This window comes from Rhipicephalus sanguineus, chromosome 3 (assembly GCF_013339695.2).
Source record: "Rhipicephalus sanguineus isolate Rsan-2018 chromosome 3, BIME_Rsan_1.4, whole genome shotgun sequence".
NCBI lineage: Eukaryota > Metazoa > Arthropoda > Arachnida > Ixodida > Ixodidae > Rhipicephalus > Rhipicephalus sanguineus.
Genome location: NC_051178.1, coordinates 212643064 through 212660778, shown reverse-complemented (window position 1 = coordinate 212660778; position 17715 = coordinate 212643064). Strand labels below are relative to the sequence as shown.

Sequence of the window (17715 nt, the reverse complement as noted above, 5' to 3'; positions counted from 1 at the left end):
TCATGTAGGGGCACCGTTGGCACTTTCATGTAGGGGCGCCCTCCTCAGGGCCAAATTTCAATTCAAAATATTGCGACGCTCACTTCTTGTATTCGGGTTTGACCAGCAAGGACGGTTATCAACGCTCGACGCTGTCCACGCCGCAGTGTTCGAGAAGCTTCGCGATTGTAGTAGATCGTTTTGTTAAGATTGCGCGCAAGACGTGAACGCTCGAGCTTATTCTAGAACATGCGCAACAAGAAGCGATATCGCTGGAAAGTTCGATAGCACCTGTATAAAAGCCGACGCGCTTCACCGCTTGTCAGTTGATCAACGGTCGACGCTCTGCTCGCCGCTATCAGTGTATTGCTATAGCTTGACTTTCAGTTTCCCGGCCACAAGTTCGGCCAAATAGAGTTTCATCTCCGACGTGCTGACTGCTGCCTTCGTCGACGTCACGACCACGTGACAATATTCAATAGCCAGACTACTTCTTTGTATAACGCTACACCTAAATAAAACAAATTTCTGTTTATACCAAGTGGTCTTGCCTTGCTAGGTACTGCGTCATCAATCTTTTGTAATAGTTTTCGTTCCAGCTGGCTCGTAGTTGTTAGCAGCCTATCGACATCATTATCTTCATTGCAAAATATACCGTGACCAACGGCAGGTAACGGTTCGCGGTGCATTCGGATGGGTATGGCGCTGTTTCGTTTCGCTGTAAATGTTTCGAGCCACTGCCGGCCGACACACTCGCTTTCGTTCTGTTTGTTTTGACTCGTAAAAATGCTTTCGCGAAGCGCATTCCCAGGGGACTCCGTGGAAATGAAGGGACCGTTGAAGCTCTCACCGGATGAACACTTGTTTCAAGCCCGAGAATATATGGACTGGTGAGTAAAAAGCCGTTGCTTATGTTTTTTTTTTTACAATGACTTTGTGTGGGTGCCACGCGGAGGCGACGCACTGCAATATTAAAATTTTCAACGTGCCATACTCTGTCTCCGAGAAAACGTGCGTTTCTTGCGGCGTGGCTTCACGCAGGCACGAGTTGCTGAGTTTATCTTTTGCTAACGCAAACCATGTCGCTGCAATAAAAAAAAGGCAACTGCATCAATATCGTCTCGCATGTATCTTCGTAACTAGCCCGTATATCAGTGCAAAAAACATACGGGTTATAACTTGCCGCAGTCGCATTTGAGAAGCAAGGTTATTTAGAGGTCTCATTTATTCAGGTTATTTTTACTACACATTTAGTGCAACAGAAGCTTCACATAATTATGAGTATACTTTCTCTTTAGTGTGATAAAGAAACCGTCACTATAATCAGAAATATTCTTGTTTTTTTTTTCTGCCGTAGCCTCCCAGGGTGCTATGCAGGATGGCCCGAGTTTGGCAAAACTCGGGATCTTTCCGAGTTCTGGCGACATCCCCTTTTGAACGAGCTAACAGTACGCGAAGGTGAAATTCATCCCTCAGCGCGCGCTCCGTTCCATTGGTTACGATGGAACGCGGCGTCACGTCAAGGGCGGTCGAGAAGGTTGGATGGTGTCTTCAAACTAGAGGCACCTTCTTTCATTTGTTTGTCGTTCCACTGAGTGCAGAAGTGCACCCATGCAAGAAAAGTGACAGAAAGCTCAACTACCTATATTTTTTATGTGTTCGCGGGCCGTTTGAATCCATTTTCAAGCGTTTATTGTCTGCACTAAGTATCCTTTAGAATAATCAGCACCGTGGCCTCCGAGATTAGTTCCGACCGAGCGCCTTACAACACCGCGGCTAGAGCTAATCGCCGAGGCCACGTGTATAATCACCATGGTCGGCCTCTACAGTCTAGCGCGTTGCTCGGCCGGCGCGCGCCCTCTTCATCCTCTTATTAATCATGTGCTCGCTCCCCGAGCAGGTGCGGCCGGCTGATTAGCTAATTGGCTGGGCGGTATACCTAGCTAAGTCAGGACATGCTATGACGAAGCTGATTAAGCCAAATCATGCTAAGGCCGAGCTAATTAAGCCACGTCTTACTAAGACCATGCTAATGAACCGCGTACAGCTAAGAACAAACTAATTAAGACCACGATAATTAACACGACGCTAATTAGGAGCGTGTAATTAAAACCAAGATAATCAAGACCTTCCTCACCGAGATCGAATTCGTTTTATGCTAATTACATCTGTACTATTCAGTATCTTGCGAATTAAACCAGAGGTACTAATGTCGTGGTAATTAAAACAATAACAATCAAGACATAACTATTCAGTATCATGTTAGTTATTACCGAGCTAATTAGGTACATGCTAATCAACACGACGCTAATTAGGAGCACGCTAATTCAAACTAAGCTAATTAGGAACTGCCTCGCCAAGTACGCGGTAATTATGATCACTCTAATTAGCATTATGTACATTCGTGCTAATTAGGACCTTGATAATGAAATCTGAAGAAATAATGCCGTGTTAATTAAAACATCACGAATTAAAGCATAAGTATTCACTGCCATGTTAATTAAGGATATTGAGACCGAACTGAGACGTTCATTACTCTGAAGCAGGCCAAGCATACTGGGTAGACGAGCCACGTAATAAGCTCGAAGAAGCTAGGTGACCGCAAGCTTCTCTGGTGGCCCCAGCCTTGCACAAGTAGTGCAAGCTGACCAAATTATTTTATATGCAAAGAAGCTGCTGAGTAGCGTCCACTGCACGAAACACTTGACAGGCACACCGGCATTATGACAGTCCCGAGTTGAACTGGGGCCTTTTCAGAATCAACGAGTTTGTGCCCGAGTTCGCACGTCAATCGATTTGATTGGCAGACGCCCACGGCGAAGATAGGGTCCACCCAGCGCGTTTGCTCTTGCGGAGGAGCAGTGCTCACGGCGCTACGCCAGCGAGCGGCACGATTAATCTATCAGCTTAATCGCACAGACTATGCACACACGCACGAAGAACTAAAGGTGATATCATCACGTGGCTACGATGCCTCGCATTCAACTTCACCGCACTCACGATGTACCACTCACAGCCACGAAGCAAGCGCCCCTGGTGGGATTTACGGCGAGAAATGTTATTACTTACTTGTTTGTGGAGGTATTTTTTATACCGATTCATTACTGCAGAAAAATCTTCAGACGTGTAATGTAAGTATGGCAGTAACTTGTCCATTTATTTGTGTGTAATATTCCAGAGAAGCGAAACGAGCTGCACCAGAGTGCTGCGTGTGCGCCCTTGTTGCCTTCGAGAGTGGAAATTTCCATGCTGTAGGTGGAACGAAAGAATTATCCGAAAGAGGACAAACGCCCACGAAAACGCCCATGAGAGGCGCGATGATCAGTTGCCAAAAAGATAGCGCGACAATCACGCTGACGTCGCTACACTGTCAAAATGTTGACTGAGTGGCGGTGCTGACGCGTGGTATTGCTTTGGAAGCCGCCGCATATGCGTACGTGACGCCATGCTCGTTCTTGTAGCCGTTTTTATCAACGTTGCTATCGCGTGCTCCGCACTGTCTTCCTGTCATGACCGCCGTAATGCGAGCTCGGAGCAAACTCGTGTGGCCGAGAAGCTCGGGCCATCCTGCATAGCACCCCTGGCCTGACAAGGAAGCAGCTGTGTGCAATGGGCAAGGCACCTGTTACATGACACGCCTTGTAAAGAAGCTAGTCCGAGTGATACACCATGCATTATAAGGTACGTTTACATATATGTATAACAAACTGCTGTTTACGTTTTCACTATGTTCATATCTTTACTTTTGCAAATTTTCATAATCATTGGTTATGCTTATCAATCTGGTGATGTCGTTACTTGTTTTTCCAGGACTGCCATGCAACGACAGGATGACCACCCCCGAATGTCCACTCTGCAAGTGCGGTGAAACATGTGAACATCTGCTACAACAGGTCATCTTGAACCTCACGCTTGCAAAGCTGCATTTGTCAATGGTTTGCCGGGCATCTCATGGAGGGGTGCTTACAATCGTCCGCAAGCATCAGCTGTCTACTGTGTCATGCAATCTACACTGCAATAGCGTTCAAATTGAACACTAACTCCGTGCATTAGTTACAGTACGTGACACTGCTGAGCTCAACGACGCAGGTCATTCCCAGGATTTTTCTAAACTTCGTTCTTTCGGCTCCGTTTCGCTCCTCGTCGCCTGCATCCGCTTTGTCGCAAAACGAAGTTTAGCAAAAGTCAGCAGTTCCAATTCACTACTTTAACCCTTTTAGGCTCACTAATTCAAATCTGGTCACAAAGTTCACAACGATCCATTATTTTAGCCGAAAGAAAACCAAACGCAACAATCAACAAAGCCACAAGTGCGTTCGAAGCCCGCAAGCACGAAGACTAGGCAAATCCGTGTGCTACCCATCATTCGCATGGTGGCTGAACGACCGCAGCGCCAGAGTCCTCTCTAGTTAATTTTAGCAAACTATGACGTCAGGGCCTCTCCTTATGGCACATTCGGCTTGGGCCAACGTTTATAGAACCAGGTCAGTTGCAAAACGGAGCGATGTGCGCTCAGTAATAATTAAGGTGCGCCTTTCAGTGAGCTGTGATGCTCACGTAATCTTATATTCCCATTTGGCAATGCACTGCAAGAGCTGCGACTACGCACCGGTCTTTGGTGAAGCGTCAGTGATCTTTCTTCACAAAAACCTGAGGGCACGGGAGGTGGTGGAAGCGTACCAGATAAAGAAACGCGGAATTTCATGTATCAGCCAGTCTTCAGTGGCACTATTAGAAAATGAAATACAGTTGTTAGAAAAGGGATAGGCATGCACGGGGTGCTTCAAAAGTGATTGCAATTGCAAAGTGACACATCACCCTGATGGTGTGTGTTCTCCTCTAATCAGTTAGTAGAATGTATAATAGTTTCTTGTGTTATCAGGCTGGGTGATTGCCGTGGTTGTTTTGTACGTTAGTTTCCAAGCAAGTGTCATCTGTGAATTAAAAACCAGTTAAGTTTAGCGCCTGCCCTGTGTGGTTCTCTGCTCCACCTTTGTCGCGCTACGACCACAATGAATCCTCACCAACTAGCCCAATTTGCAATACCTTTCTTTCTCTCTCTCTCAGTGTTTCTTTTTCTCTCTCATTCTATATCTTTCTCTGTGTTTGTATCTTTTTATGTCTTTATTCTCATTATTTCTCTCAATTTTCTCTTTTTTTCTATAGCTCTCTCTCTCTCTCTCTTAGTGAACCAGTGGAGAGTAGTGGGATTTGCCCAATTTCTTTGGGAAATACCCGTTCATGAAGATGACAGTTTTCTGATGGGCCGCACAAATTACGGCTAGCTTAAACAGCTTTGCTTTTAAAAGTGGAGTAAAGTACCCTATTAGAAAACTCTTACCTCCTGCGTGACCCAAAGCCAGCACGCGCAAAGCGCTTTGGGCACCCAAACCATTGGGGCCCATATTCTAAAACTTCCTATTGACGAGTGCCTAAGCAATTTCAACACCCCTAGCTCATACAGGACTGTCAACACAATTTGAATATCTCTCAACAGATACTCATATGTCACTTATCAGGTACAAACTTGTGGTCATCCCGAGTGATGGGAGCTGGGAAGATACAAGGCTAGAGCCAGTCGGCGACACACCCTCTGACGTCGACGTCAGCAAACTGGCTGCCGAGTCTAAAGTGGCAAAGGTGCTAGCTGAGTTCCACGCTCCGAGTACTGCCAAAGCTGCCAACTTGGAATGGAGGCGATTAACGAGCGTCTCCTGCGGCTCGGACCATCGGAGCAACTTCGAGGCGGTTCCCTCTCCGTACCTCTTCGACATCTTCGACGATCCCTGCGAGCTGAGAAACCTGGCCCAGGAACGGAGCCACGTGAGTCTTACCAGGGGCGCGGATAGTTTTCTGTGTTCCTTGCAGTGGCGTAACCAGCCGGGTGTCCAAAACCATCGACCCCCGAAATTTCAGGATTTTTCATGTGTATAATACATGCACACATACAAACACATGCACAAACCAGGCCTGTAGCCAGGAATTTTTTCGGGGGGGGGGGGGGGCACTTGCTGAAAACCTTGACGATTTGAGAAAAACACCTATTTTCGTTATTTCTTTTTGGTAAAAACACCTACTTCACCAAAATTTCGGGGGGGCCCGGGCCCCTAGGCTCCCCCCCCCCCTGGCTACGGGCCTGGCACGAACGTACATAGAGTATGGGAGAACGTCCCGCTTCCCCGAAAAAAATTTATTCCTACACCCCTAGTTCCATGGGCGCAAAAGGTGTTCCATAACGAAAGGTTACCACATGCATTGTTTGCTCATTTTTACGACCGCGAGAGCCGGGCACCATGCAATCGCTGTAGAGTACCTCCAGCTACATCGAAAATCTAAGTATCAGTCGGTATACTAACAGCGAACAGCAGAATAGCGAACGCTGCGGCGATTGCGTGAGCAATTAAAACCGCAGAGGAAATGATGAACATTAGCTCAGAGAGCATTTCAGCTCTCTCAAAGGTTCACCATACTCGCATCCGCGATGCATGTCTGGCAGTGCGGCTGCCAGCCGCTTTTAACTGACACAACCGTGGTTACCGAAACCGTAATAGGTGTCCAGAGATCGTGGAAGCGTTTTTGATTCAAAGAAACGATCTCGATTGTGTCATCCAGCCTTCCTTGAGCCTCCCCTTGTGAGTTAGCGTTCCTTACAACTAACCTGGACCTACGCTTTCCCGCGCGATAAAAGTTTCTAGTTTGAGCACGTGTCTTGAATCGCTCGCGTTCAATTTTTAGCTTATCTTGGCTCCGTTATATATTTTTTGCTTGTATCATTTTGGTGTAGAGCAGTCAAGATTTGTCATACTATTCATTGTGGATTCGATGTACGTTCTTGGTGCCGATGTGCTGTTTTGATCTGTGCTGGTTTGTAATAGGCGTGGATCTGAGAATACATTTCAGTTTGAAGTTAGCGCTCGTCTCATCGTCCTCACGGATTCCCAGACAGTTTCATCGTTATCAGCCTATTCACTGCAGGACGAAGGACTCTCGCAATGATTTACCATATCCTGCGCAAGTTGATTCAATTTTATTGCTGCAAACTTCTTGATTTCGTCACCTTACCTAACTTGCTGTCGTTCTCAGCAGAGTTTCCCATCACATTATATCCATTCCGTGACTTTACTAACCACCGGTTGTCTGTACTGCGCATTACGTGACTTGCTTACGGTCAACTATAATACTCATGTTTTTTTCTGTGATACATTCTGCTGTGTCCGATTTCTTAAGCCTGTCACTCTCCGTTTCCTTGTACGCTGCGTGGTTTTCAACTTCTTCTCGAGTTTATTTGTCGTCCGCCAAGTTTCAGCACCATATGTAAGAACTGGCAGTATGCAATGATTGTGTACCTTTCGCTTTAGGGACAACGGCTTGTCAAGATTTGGAATTACAGCTCATCCTTATTCTACGGTGACTATTTTTCGTGAGTCGGCTACACTGTTAGTAAATGATCTAGACCATGACCTTCGAGAATGTGCACCGGCAGGTTTTCCTCCGGCCGTCCAGGGGCGGCACCAGGATGTTTTTGCTGGGTGAACCCATGACACCCAAGTTCTTCCAGGGGGGCGGGGAGACGGAGAACTTATACGTATCATGGTTAATCTTGTCCTTCGACAAGATTAACCACGATACGTTATTAGGTAAACTGCAGTGTTATGGAATTTGTGGTGTAGCCTACAATCTAATTCAGAGCTATTTAACAAACAGACACCAGTGTGTATCTATAAGCCGGACAATCTCTTGTGTCCAAACTGTTAAATGTGGTTGTTCCCCAAGGAAGCATATTGGGGCCGGTTTTGTTTATCGCATTTATAAACGATATTGTACATGTTGACCTTTCAGCCCAATACATCATCTCTGCAGATGACACAAGCCTATTCTTTTCAGGAACAAACATATTGATCTCGTGAATGTAGCTAACTGAACATTACAAAAGATATACACCTGGACTCTTAATAATTATTCACTCATGAACTGCTCCAAAACAACAGCTGTTCTTTTTCCTAAGTCCCCACTTAAAGGGTCCCTCACCAGGTGACATAATGAATTTTAGTTAGACACTGGAAGTTGTTGTGCGCCCAATAAACAGCATTATGCCACAAGAACTTTTCTAATCGGTCCGTTGGAAGCTGAGAAAAACAATAATTTGTAGCGGCGCGGAACGCCAGGTGGCGTCGAGCGGAGCAGTCGGGGTTTCTTTCGGCTGCCGCTTTCGCAAATGATTTTTGTGGTTTTTCGTGTGCTGTGCCTCAAGATTTTTGTTGCGAATCGACGCATAAGCCGCCAAGGATCACGTCGGTACCGGACTTTCCCCGATAGGTCGATCTTTTAGCATTTTATCGGACTTTACTCCTACGGCCTCGCCGCGCCGGCCTAGGCGAACGACCAGAACGCCTTGTTGGCGTCTGCCGGGCAGGGGTGCTATGCAGGATGGCCCGAGCTTCTCGGGCACACGAGTTTGCTCCGAGCTCGCAATACGGCGGTCATGACAGGAAGACAGTGCGGAGCGCGCGATAGCAGCGTTGATAAAAACGACTACAAGAACGAGCATGGCGTCACATGCGCATGTGCGGCATTTGCGGCGGTTTTCAAAGGAACGCCGCGTGCAAACTCGTCAGCGCCGCCACACAGCCAACATTTTGACAGTGTAGCGACGTCAGCGTGATTGTCGCGCTATCTTTTTGCCAACTGATCATCGGCTTAATTAGCTCAGCCTTAGTATGATTTGGCTTAATCAACTTCGTCGTAGCATGTCCTGACTTAGCTAGGTATACCGCCCAGCCAATTAGCTAATCGGCCGGCCGCACCTGCTCGGGGAGCGAGCAGACGATTAATAAGAGGACGAAGAGGGCGCGCGCCGGCTCAGCAACGCGCTAGAATGTAGAGGCCGACCATGGTTATTAACACGTGGCCTCGGCGATTAGCTCTAGCCGCGGTGTTGTAAGGCGCTCGGTCGGAAATAATCTCGGAGGCCACGGTGCTGATTATTCTAAAGGATACTTAGTGCAGTCACTAAACGCTTGAAAATAGATTCAAACGGCCCGCGAATACATAAAAATATAGTTAGTAGAACTTTCTGTCACTTCTCTTGCATGGGTGCACTTCTGCACTCAGTGGAACGGCAAACAAATGAAAGAAGGTGCCTCTAGTTTGAAGACACCACCCAACCTTCTCGACCGCCCATGACGTGACGCCGCGTTCCGTCGTAACCAATGGAACGGAGCGCGCGCTGAGGGATGAATTTCACCTTCTCGTACTGTTGGCTCGTTCAAAAGGGGGTGCCGCCAGAGCTCGGAAAGATCCCGAGTTTCGCCAAACTCGGGCCATCCTGCATAGCACCCCAGCGCTGGTTCCCTATAGGCACCGCATCTTGACCTGCCATATAGTGCCGGTAGAAAAATTATGTTTTGCGTGCTTGAACAATAAATATTCATAGCGTACGCGTAAACTTTTAAGGTAGGCGGCAAGTCGCCATGAGTCACACCGACCTTTTAGTATAAAGCCGCCTTATCTCACCTTTTTGATTATCTCATTATTCGCTGGCACTCCGTCGTGTTGGCCTCACCCACGTTGGCAGTGCTGATGCACAAATCGCATAATCTAGCTAAGTACACACAGACCACGGCCACTCAATAATTTTTAGGGGCGAAGCTCCTTATAGCGGCACCCGTTCGTCCCTCGTAGCGTAGTATGTAACCAGTCTTACGCTTTGACCTGCAAGGTGGTGCCGGTGGGAGATTTTTCCTGTGCGTTGTTGAACAATAAAAAATTCGCACAGCGTTAGCTAAAGCCGCTTCTTCTGTCTCTCATTCCCTTAGCAGCCATTGTTTACCTCCAAGGTAGTGCCGGTGAATTTCTCCTGTGCGTGATTAAACAATAAAAATTTTGTCAAAACGCCGTTGATTGATGAATAAACCAACGAACGACGCCAGATGTTTTGTAAAAGCAAAACGAAAGAACGCCAATGTTTCTAAAGCACAAACGAAAAGACGCCAGCTGCTTACGAAAGACGCCAGATGTTTCTAGCAATGGTTTTCTAAACATGAAATTCACAGCGTAATGTAAAATTAAAGTGCGCTGCAATCGTCATAATCATCGAACCTTTAGTATAAAGCGCCCGTCTCACGTCGGTGATGATGTACTGGGCATAATTCACGGAAGATTCACGGTTTACCGATGAACCTCCGCAGCTTCGCCCACTCCTCATCATTCCTCCGTGGTATGCTGTGATTTTTTAGTGGCGAAGCTCCTTATAGCGGCACCCGTTCGTCCCTCGTAGCGTAGTATGTAAACCAGTCTTACGCTTGGACCTGCAAGGTGGGCCGGTGGGAGATTTTTCCTGTGCGTTGTTGAACAATAAAAATTCGCAGCGTTAGCTAAAAGCCGACTTCTTCTGTCTCTCATTCCCATTAGCAGCCATTCTTTACCTCCAAGGTAGTGCCTGGTGAGATTTCTCCTGTGCGTGATTAAAAATAAAAATTTTGTTCAAAACGCCGTTGATTGATGAAATAAACCAACAAAAGACGCCAGATGTTTTGTAAAAGCAAAACGAAAGAACGCCAGATGTTTTCTAAAGCAAAACGAAAGACGCCAGCTGCTTAACGAAAGACGCCAGATGTTTTCTAAGCAATGGTTTTCTAAACAATGAAAATTCACAGCGTACATGTAAAATTAAAGTGCGCTGCAAGTCGTCATAACTCATCGAACCTTTAGTATAAACGCGCCCGATCTCACGTCGGTGATGATGTACTGGGCAGAATTCACGGAAGATTCACGGTTTACCGATGAACCTCCGCAGCTTCGCCCACTCATCATCATTCACTCCGTGGATATGCTGTGATTTTTTTCATTGAGCAGCGGTGCACAAACACAGTAGCAGCACATATCCAGGAACGCCGGCGAAGAAGAACGGCGCCGCGTCTGTACCAGCTTCTTACCGACGGCGTCGCTAGGCATTTTCGAGGAGCACGCACAGGCGTATCTACCGATGGGGCAAGGGGGGCGCTAGCCCCTCCACTGAGAAATGCCCCCCCCCCCCCCTCCACTTTCGACAGTGGTTACCGTCGGCTGCAGACTGGGAAACTAACAAGTCAGGCAAAGTTTTACTTGAACGCAGCAATAACATAATTTTGTAATAAAATTTGTCCTACGATTCTGCTGTGACGACTGTCCTCCGTTTGTCAGGACGCACTGTAGGCTACCTGCGGTGCGGGCTGCCTATTCCACGCTTGTCTGTCTTGCGCTCTAGCATTGCAGAGTAGGCTATCGCTCAGCAGGGGCTCTATAACATTGCAACAATCTGTCGTGATTTCATTTTCTCCTGTCTGGCCTGAAACTTAAGTAATCCGCGACGCAAATGTGGGCGGGAACCAGTAAACGTTTTATAGCCAGATCAAACGCTCTCCTTTTTCAGGAAATTCAATTTCCTTGAAAAGGAATAGTATCGCCACTGCTCCATATTCAAGCTGCTGTGAGTTCATGAGCGTGCAGAAGTATCCAGTATTTTAGTTGTGCCTAGCCCGGACTGCTAAAATAGATTCCCACTTTAGTCTCCGATTAGCCGGCTTCACTTGGCTTATCATATGGTAGCCTGCAGCGACCGTGGCGGCTTGTAACAAGGCAGTAGACTCGAGCACATTGAGTAGCCCAGCTTTCAAGTTAGCCCCGTTACTTGATCTACCTCACCAGCGAGATGATCAGCGTCCACGGTTTTCTGGACTAACAAGGCTGCCTACTTGCAAAGGATTGTGTCGTTCCTAACAATATTTATTTTTCTCTCTACCTCTTTGTCAGCAACGATGAGTTCACAGAGAGTTGTACACGCGCAAAAACAGCTCAACATCGTTATACTACAACTGAAAGTATCTATTATACACATATGAATCCATCTCGCCCGCTGCTATAAGCAGCCGCTGCCAATGTGATTGGCGGGCAGCCTTCTTAAATTACGTTAAGAAAGAGACACTGTCTGGCTATTAAGAAAAAAAATGAGTTATTTTTCAGCACAGTAATGTGCTGCTTATTGCGCACACTTCATTTTAACGCCTCGAGTTCAAGTTCGCAGACTTGTGACGTCGCGTAACAATTGGCGGCGATTTTATGGCACATTGAAAATTTTTGAAGAATAGCGAAGAACCGATGACAAACAATGACAAACAAGTTGAAGATAGTTCATTATTTTTTTTTTACGCAGTCATGCATACGTGTTAATTACGCGGTGGATCACTTACGCGTCATTTGTTGCGTCATTTTACGAGCAGGTGCTGTGAGGATGACTCAGAAAATTTCTACCAATCATCAACAGTTAACGACCTATACGGAAGGAAACAATGCGGGATAGTTTAACGTTATAACGGCCCACATTTTTTCAAGGAAAATATAGCTTACACAATTTACGTAGGCTATTTACTTGGAGGAACCGGAGGGGAGGAATAAAGAGCCAGTTCACCGCTTTCCCGTCCGCCCCCCACCCAAGCTGGGAAAATAGGAGGGCAAGGAACGACACCTAGCACATAAATTCGTAGTCATTTATAATCTTATAACTATACACAGCCACCTCAATGTGGTTTGCTTAAGTATTAATTGACTGAACTTGGTCTTCTTCTTAAGAAAGACCTTATATTAGAGGGCTCTAAAAATAAAGAAATTGGCTCTCCGCTTATCCTGAAGACTTCTGCGCAGTACTCTACTTTGTCCACCACTAGTTTTTTTTAATAAGTGAGAATTTAAGGTACTAGAGTCATAGCAGATTCTTCATACTCATCGTATCTACAACGCCAAATTAAGACTGGGAAGTTTGCTGATGCAATGCTCAGATGATCAGGTTAAATTTGGGTGTACTTTTTAAACTTCAAGGTAATATTTCCAAAATGCTATTAAACACTGAGTTGCGGTATAGGGCGGACCAGCCTGCACAATCTGTTCGTGCAGATTCTTCCTTGATTTAAAAGAAACAGTCTTTAAAAGGAAATCTGTGATCAACTCTATGAATACAACATATATATACGGCGGACAGAGCGAGCGACGCAAGCCCCCCCCCCCCCCCCCCCCCCCCCCCCCCCCCCCCCCACTCGCGAACGAGTTGGTACGCCACGGGGAGCACGGCTGTGCGATGAACGACAGCTGGCGATCACAGAATGCATCTCCTGTGCAATTTTCGCCGTCGTTATTTCATACACAAATTAAAGATACGTGTCCGCTATTCGCGGCGTCTTACAGAGCGATGCACTTAACGAACGAGACGGCTCGCAGGCCCGGTTTTCACCATGCTCGTACTCGCAGTGCACCGGCGGCCGCACGTTGCTTCCGTCTGCCTCGTATCGGGGCTCGCCTTCGCGCTAGATGTTTCACAGTCACAGTGGTTGCCGCATGGAGCGAAATGCACAGTTCGGACTGTACTTTACTCCAGCAGGCATTGTTTCCTGTGAAACAAAATCTATGCGACGCTTATTTCACCTGTTCCAGCAACGCACTCACACCGGCCGCTGGCCGGCTCGGTGCCGACGACGTAGCGAAGCCTTTTTTCTCGCTTCGAGCTTGTAGCCGCTGACTCTCCAGGAAGCAGCCACGAACGATCACACCAGCTTGGTTTTGTTGCCGCTAGGAGTGTTCTTCGTAGCTCTTCGCGATTCGACACGGAAGCGAGGTATCCGCGGCGTCCAGGTTCGGAGGCTTGCGCTCGTACGCGCACGGCCGCTAGATGATAGAAGAAGCACGTGAGATACAGCCCGCTGTGCGCAGCCGGACGCCAGCGCGAGTTGAACTTGCAGTCACCGCAACCAGACATATACAGCGCAAGGTTCTTACACTCGCCTGTCTCCAAGGCCACTAGACAACATACGCCAGCGATAAGCGAAAATCTGCAATACGGCTTTCCAGCAGGTTTTTTTTTTCTTCGAGCAAGCCCTTTCGTTCACAGACTACTTTTCTCGCTCGTTGTGCTTCTGCAGCTGCAGTTCCAGTGAAAGTGCGTCGACTGAGGGTCAACCATGAGGCGCGACCGGCAATGCCATAACAGCTTTGAAAAAATAGAAAAAAACATTTGTGGTGTTCGCATACCTTCACTGGAACTATAAAAGCACTTATAGAAGCAGCACTCATCGGCGGACAAAAGCTGCCGAAGCGGGGGGAGCTTGAGGTTACATGGTAATAAACTCTCGAACGGTGGTTAAAAATCACGTGTCAGAAAACTCCCCACGTAGTGTTGTGACATCCTCTTACTACGTTCCTCAGAGGTGGTGTTTGTAAAACTATGTCATGTACCACTTTTACTCCAACAAGAGGCAGTAACTTTAGGAGCGAGGGAGTTAAAGCCCCAATCTCGGCTAACTATTGCTTACAGTGTGTGCTGCAGACCTCTGGACATCTTTAAAAGCCATGCGTCTTAAAAACATTACTAAACCTAACGCAGCCAACAGCTTCTAATGTGAGGAAGTAAAAAAAAAACATGGCTGATCCCTCCGTCATAGGAATCGGTATAACACGAAAGTGAAACTTGTCTTCACAGAAGTAGTGCTAATTGTGTAGTGATATATGAGAGCTTGTACAATGTCTATTCGTGTTTGGCAGCTATAGCACCGTTTGACGTGGATGCACCCATGTTGACAGCATGTCTCTATCGCGACGACTAACGCCCATGATCATGATTAAACCGTTGTGGTAGCTGACGGTGTGAACATATATTTGGACACAGCGAATCGTGAAGTACCGCGTAAGGATGATATCAACAAGCTATCAACCCGGTATGCACTTCTTCAAAGCGTCGTCAATTAAGGAGAGAAACGACAGGGTGTGCGCTTTCCAGTAATGGGTAGCCGACGCCTGTGCTCGTGCATAGATAACACACACTGCGCTTCAGCAACACGGGAGGTAGAGGTTCGTAGCCTGAGCCGCAAACGCGTGCGTCCCGCTGGACTCTGTCTCGCAGGCGCTGCTCTCGCTCCACCAAGGCACGACATTCGCCCGTCGAAATCGCGTCCTTTCTGCAACGCATATTGCAGCAGTTTTGTTAGTCTGTGCTCTCGCAATTGAAGCAGTCGGCGGGGGAGATATCCCGTTGGTGCACGTGGAAGCTGCACTACTCCGATGAGCCGACGCACGCTAACACGAAGCCAAAGGCAAAGGACGTAACTGCGTCAATGGTGCCTCGGCGACGCCAGCGCGGCCAGTCCACCTCTCTGGTATCGAGACGCTTTAACCATGACCTCCGATATCGCGTGCAATCTCGGAGTAAGCGCGAGTAAGTGTCGATCGTGAAGCATTACTTCTTTTCACATCTCACAGACGGCGGCACCGCCCCGCTCCGCCCGCCGCGAAAGAGAATGTGTGAAAGATATAAGGCGCGTTCGCGCCGTGTCTAGCATCTCCCGAGTTAGCTTAGTCGCTAGGGCGTCAGGCGCTTGCCGTCGCGGCCGCAACGTCGTGGGTTCGATTCCCAGCGGGATATCTTTTTCTTGGTTTTTTTCTTTCTCACTCGTTGGCGTCCATTTTATCAACGTCATATCCGTGACGGATGTACTTGGTGGAACCCCGGCATAAAACACTTTCGTGTTAAAATGTAACAGAGCCGACTCGCACACTGCTGCACGCCAGTTAAGGACAGGTTGTCATCTGACATCAAGAACCCATGAAGCACCTAAGCAAATAGACCTGCCTAGAATGATTGGGATAACAACGGCTCCTATTGCAGAGCAGCGTCACCTTGTTATACAAATCACCTGTCAAAGTACTCACATAAACACAGGTCTACGTACCCAAAAGGTGACTGTCAGGCTTTGCCTCACCCAACAAAAGCCGTGGGCGAGCGCATCACCAAGGGCTTTGCACACTAAGCGACGTTCCCCCTTGGTCCCAGCGGCAACGAGATCATGCTCACTAGAAGGAAAAGAATGCAGATGTGAACAGGCGATATCGGCTGGTGATATCGGCAGCAAAAAAACAAACGTTCTTTTTCTGCCAAAAATTCTAAATTTCCAGGTGTGCTGAGCCGACTAACATTTAATTCCAATAATCAAGCGGTGAACTCTACTTCGGCATAGTAGAATACGAAATAAAACACGCGGCGGAATCTCTTCACAACAAAACGTGAAATTCTGTCACGTTATTCGTGCCGCCTGCACGCCGTCTATGTTGCAGTCAATCATCAATCGAGTAGGTTTGTTTGCGTGTTGCCTAACGCATGGTTTTGCAGCACCACGCATTATATATTTTCACTTCTGCCAGAAGCGAGGCGTCCAAAGCTTACGGCACAAAAACCAATTCACAAAGAAAGCCCATACAGGTTTCTAGAATTCGGATTTAAAATGCTAATACCGCAGCCATGAATTCAAAGCGTACGCATTTAAAGGGACACTAAAGAGAAACAATGAATTGGTTTAAATTGATAATGTGTGCTCGGAGAACTCTTGTGTAGTTTATTTCACCACCATAGGTTTATTATTCAAGGAGAAAACCAAGTTCAAAGTTTCATTTTTAAATTTCGCGCCGAAATTTGTAATTCATGACGTAAAAGACTTCAAAGAGCATTTAACGTACCTTGGCGCCACTGGCTCGACGAAATTACCACAAACTCGTTATGTCAAGTCTCTGGCCCCCTCAGAGGACAATTTACTTCGATTTAAACGATTAGGAACTACATAGGCCCAAGCAGGCGCCGTCAAAATTATGTGACGTCACGGCAAATGGTGCGGGAATTCCAAGGTGGCGTCGCCACCTGTATTTTCTTTTTGCGCGTTTTCTCGCTTATTAAGCGTCTTCGCGCAGAGAGCGTGGTGTTTTTGGTATCGTGGAAGACTACTTTACTAATGCGAGAAAAATCTTTTTGCTTTTTAGTGTCCCTTACACAAAATTCCGCACATCGCCACCGCGCGCCCGCAAGGATTCTACAAGAATCAAACTAACGAAGACGCCCCATGCCGTTAATGCGTATCTGGAACAAAGGTCATTTACCCGTGTCTATTACTCGGCCGTGATCGCCTGGACAGTCGCTGCAATAGTCGCAGCGAATTTTGCTTTCTTCGGAGTCGCTCGACGAATAAACAACGACGTATCGCCGACACTCGCAAAAAGGTTCGCTGCACTGTCGCGCAGCACATCCCACATGTCTCTGTTGCTTACTGGCATTACCGATATCGCGGTGTGCACAAAAACCCAAAGACTTACAAATCACGAACAAAGCAATTAACAAACGTCGCCACAAAACGGCGTGGCTCGCGCGAGTCGTTCAGACGGTTAAAACTGTAACGGCATTCTGCAGGCGCTGCGCCAGCGGTGGCGCCTTCCCGCCGTCTAGACTGGAGTTACTGTAAGATAGCATCTACAGTAACTCTAGTCTAGACTTCCCGGAGAGCAACGCAGCCAAGTGCGAAGCAACCAGGACAACTCTTTCTCACAGCCGCGGTGTTACTTTCATCAACACCTTCTAGTCTAGAGGGTGTTGCTTTCACCCATGCTTTCACCCTTTCTTCCTTAGGCGAGTGAAGCGCCGGCGTTGGTTTGCGCTTGTGTAAAGATAGGTTACCACGTCGTTCATAGGTTACTGCGCAAAAGGTTACATGGCAGAATTTGTGCTGGTAACGTATAGATTGCTTGCACTTTGGGTTTTGTAATCTTTAGACACCACAAAAATAGCGAAAACAAAAATAAACCACTTGTAACTTTTATTTCATAAGTTACTCACGCCCAAATGTTATGTTATCGGTTACTGTTGTTTGGGTTTTGTAATCTTTAGACACCACAAAA

At 47.2% G+C, this 17715-nt stretch overlaps 1 protein-coding gene across 1 annotated transcript in view; it reads left to right on the top strand.

The window, feature by feature from the left end:
* The window catches only part of LOC119386296 (arylsulfatase B-like), a 171572-nt gene that overhangs the window by 153376 nt on the left and 481 nt on the right, over positions 1 to 17715 (top strand). The window contains exon 9 of the mRNA XM_049414296.1: positions 5499 to 5802. Coding sequence (XP_049270253.1) covers positions 5499 to 5802 — 304 coding nt within the window. The remainder of the gene's footprint in view (positions 1 to 5498; positions 5803 to 17715) is intronic.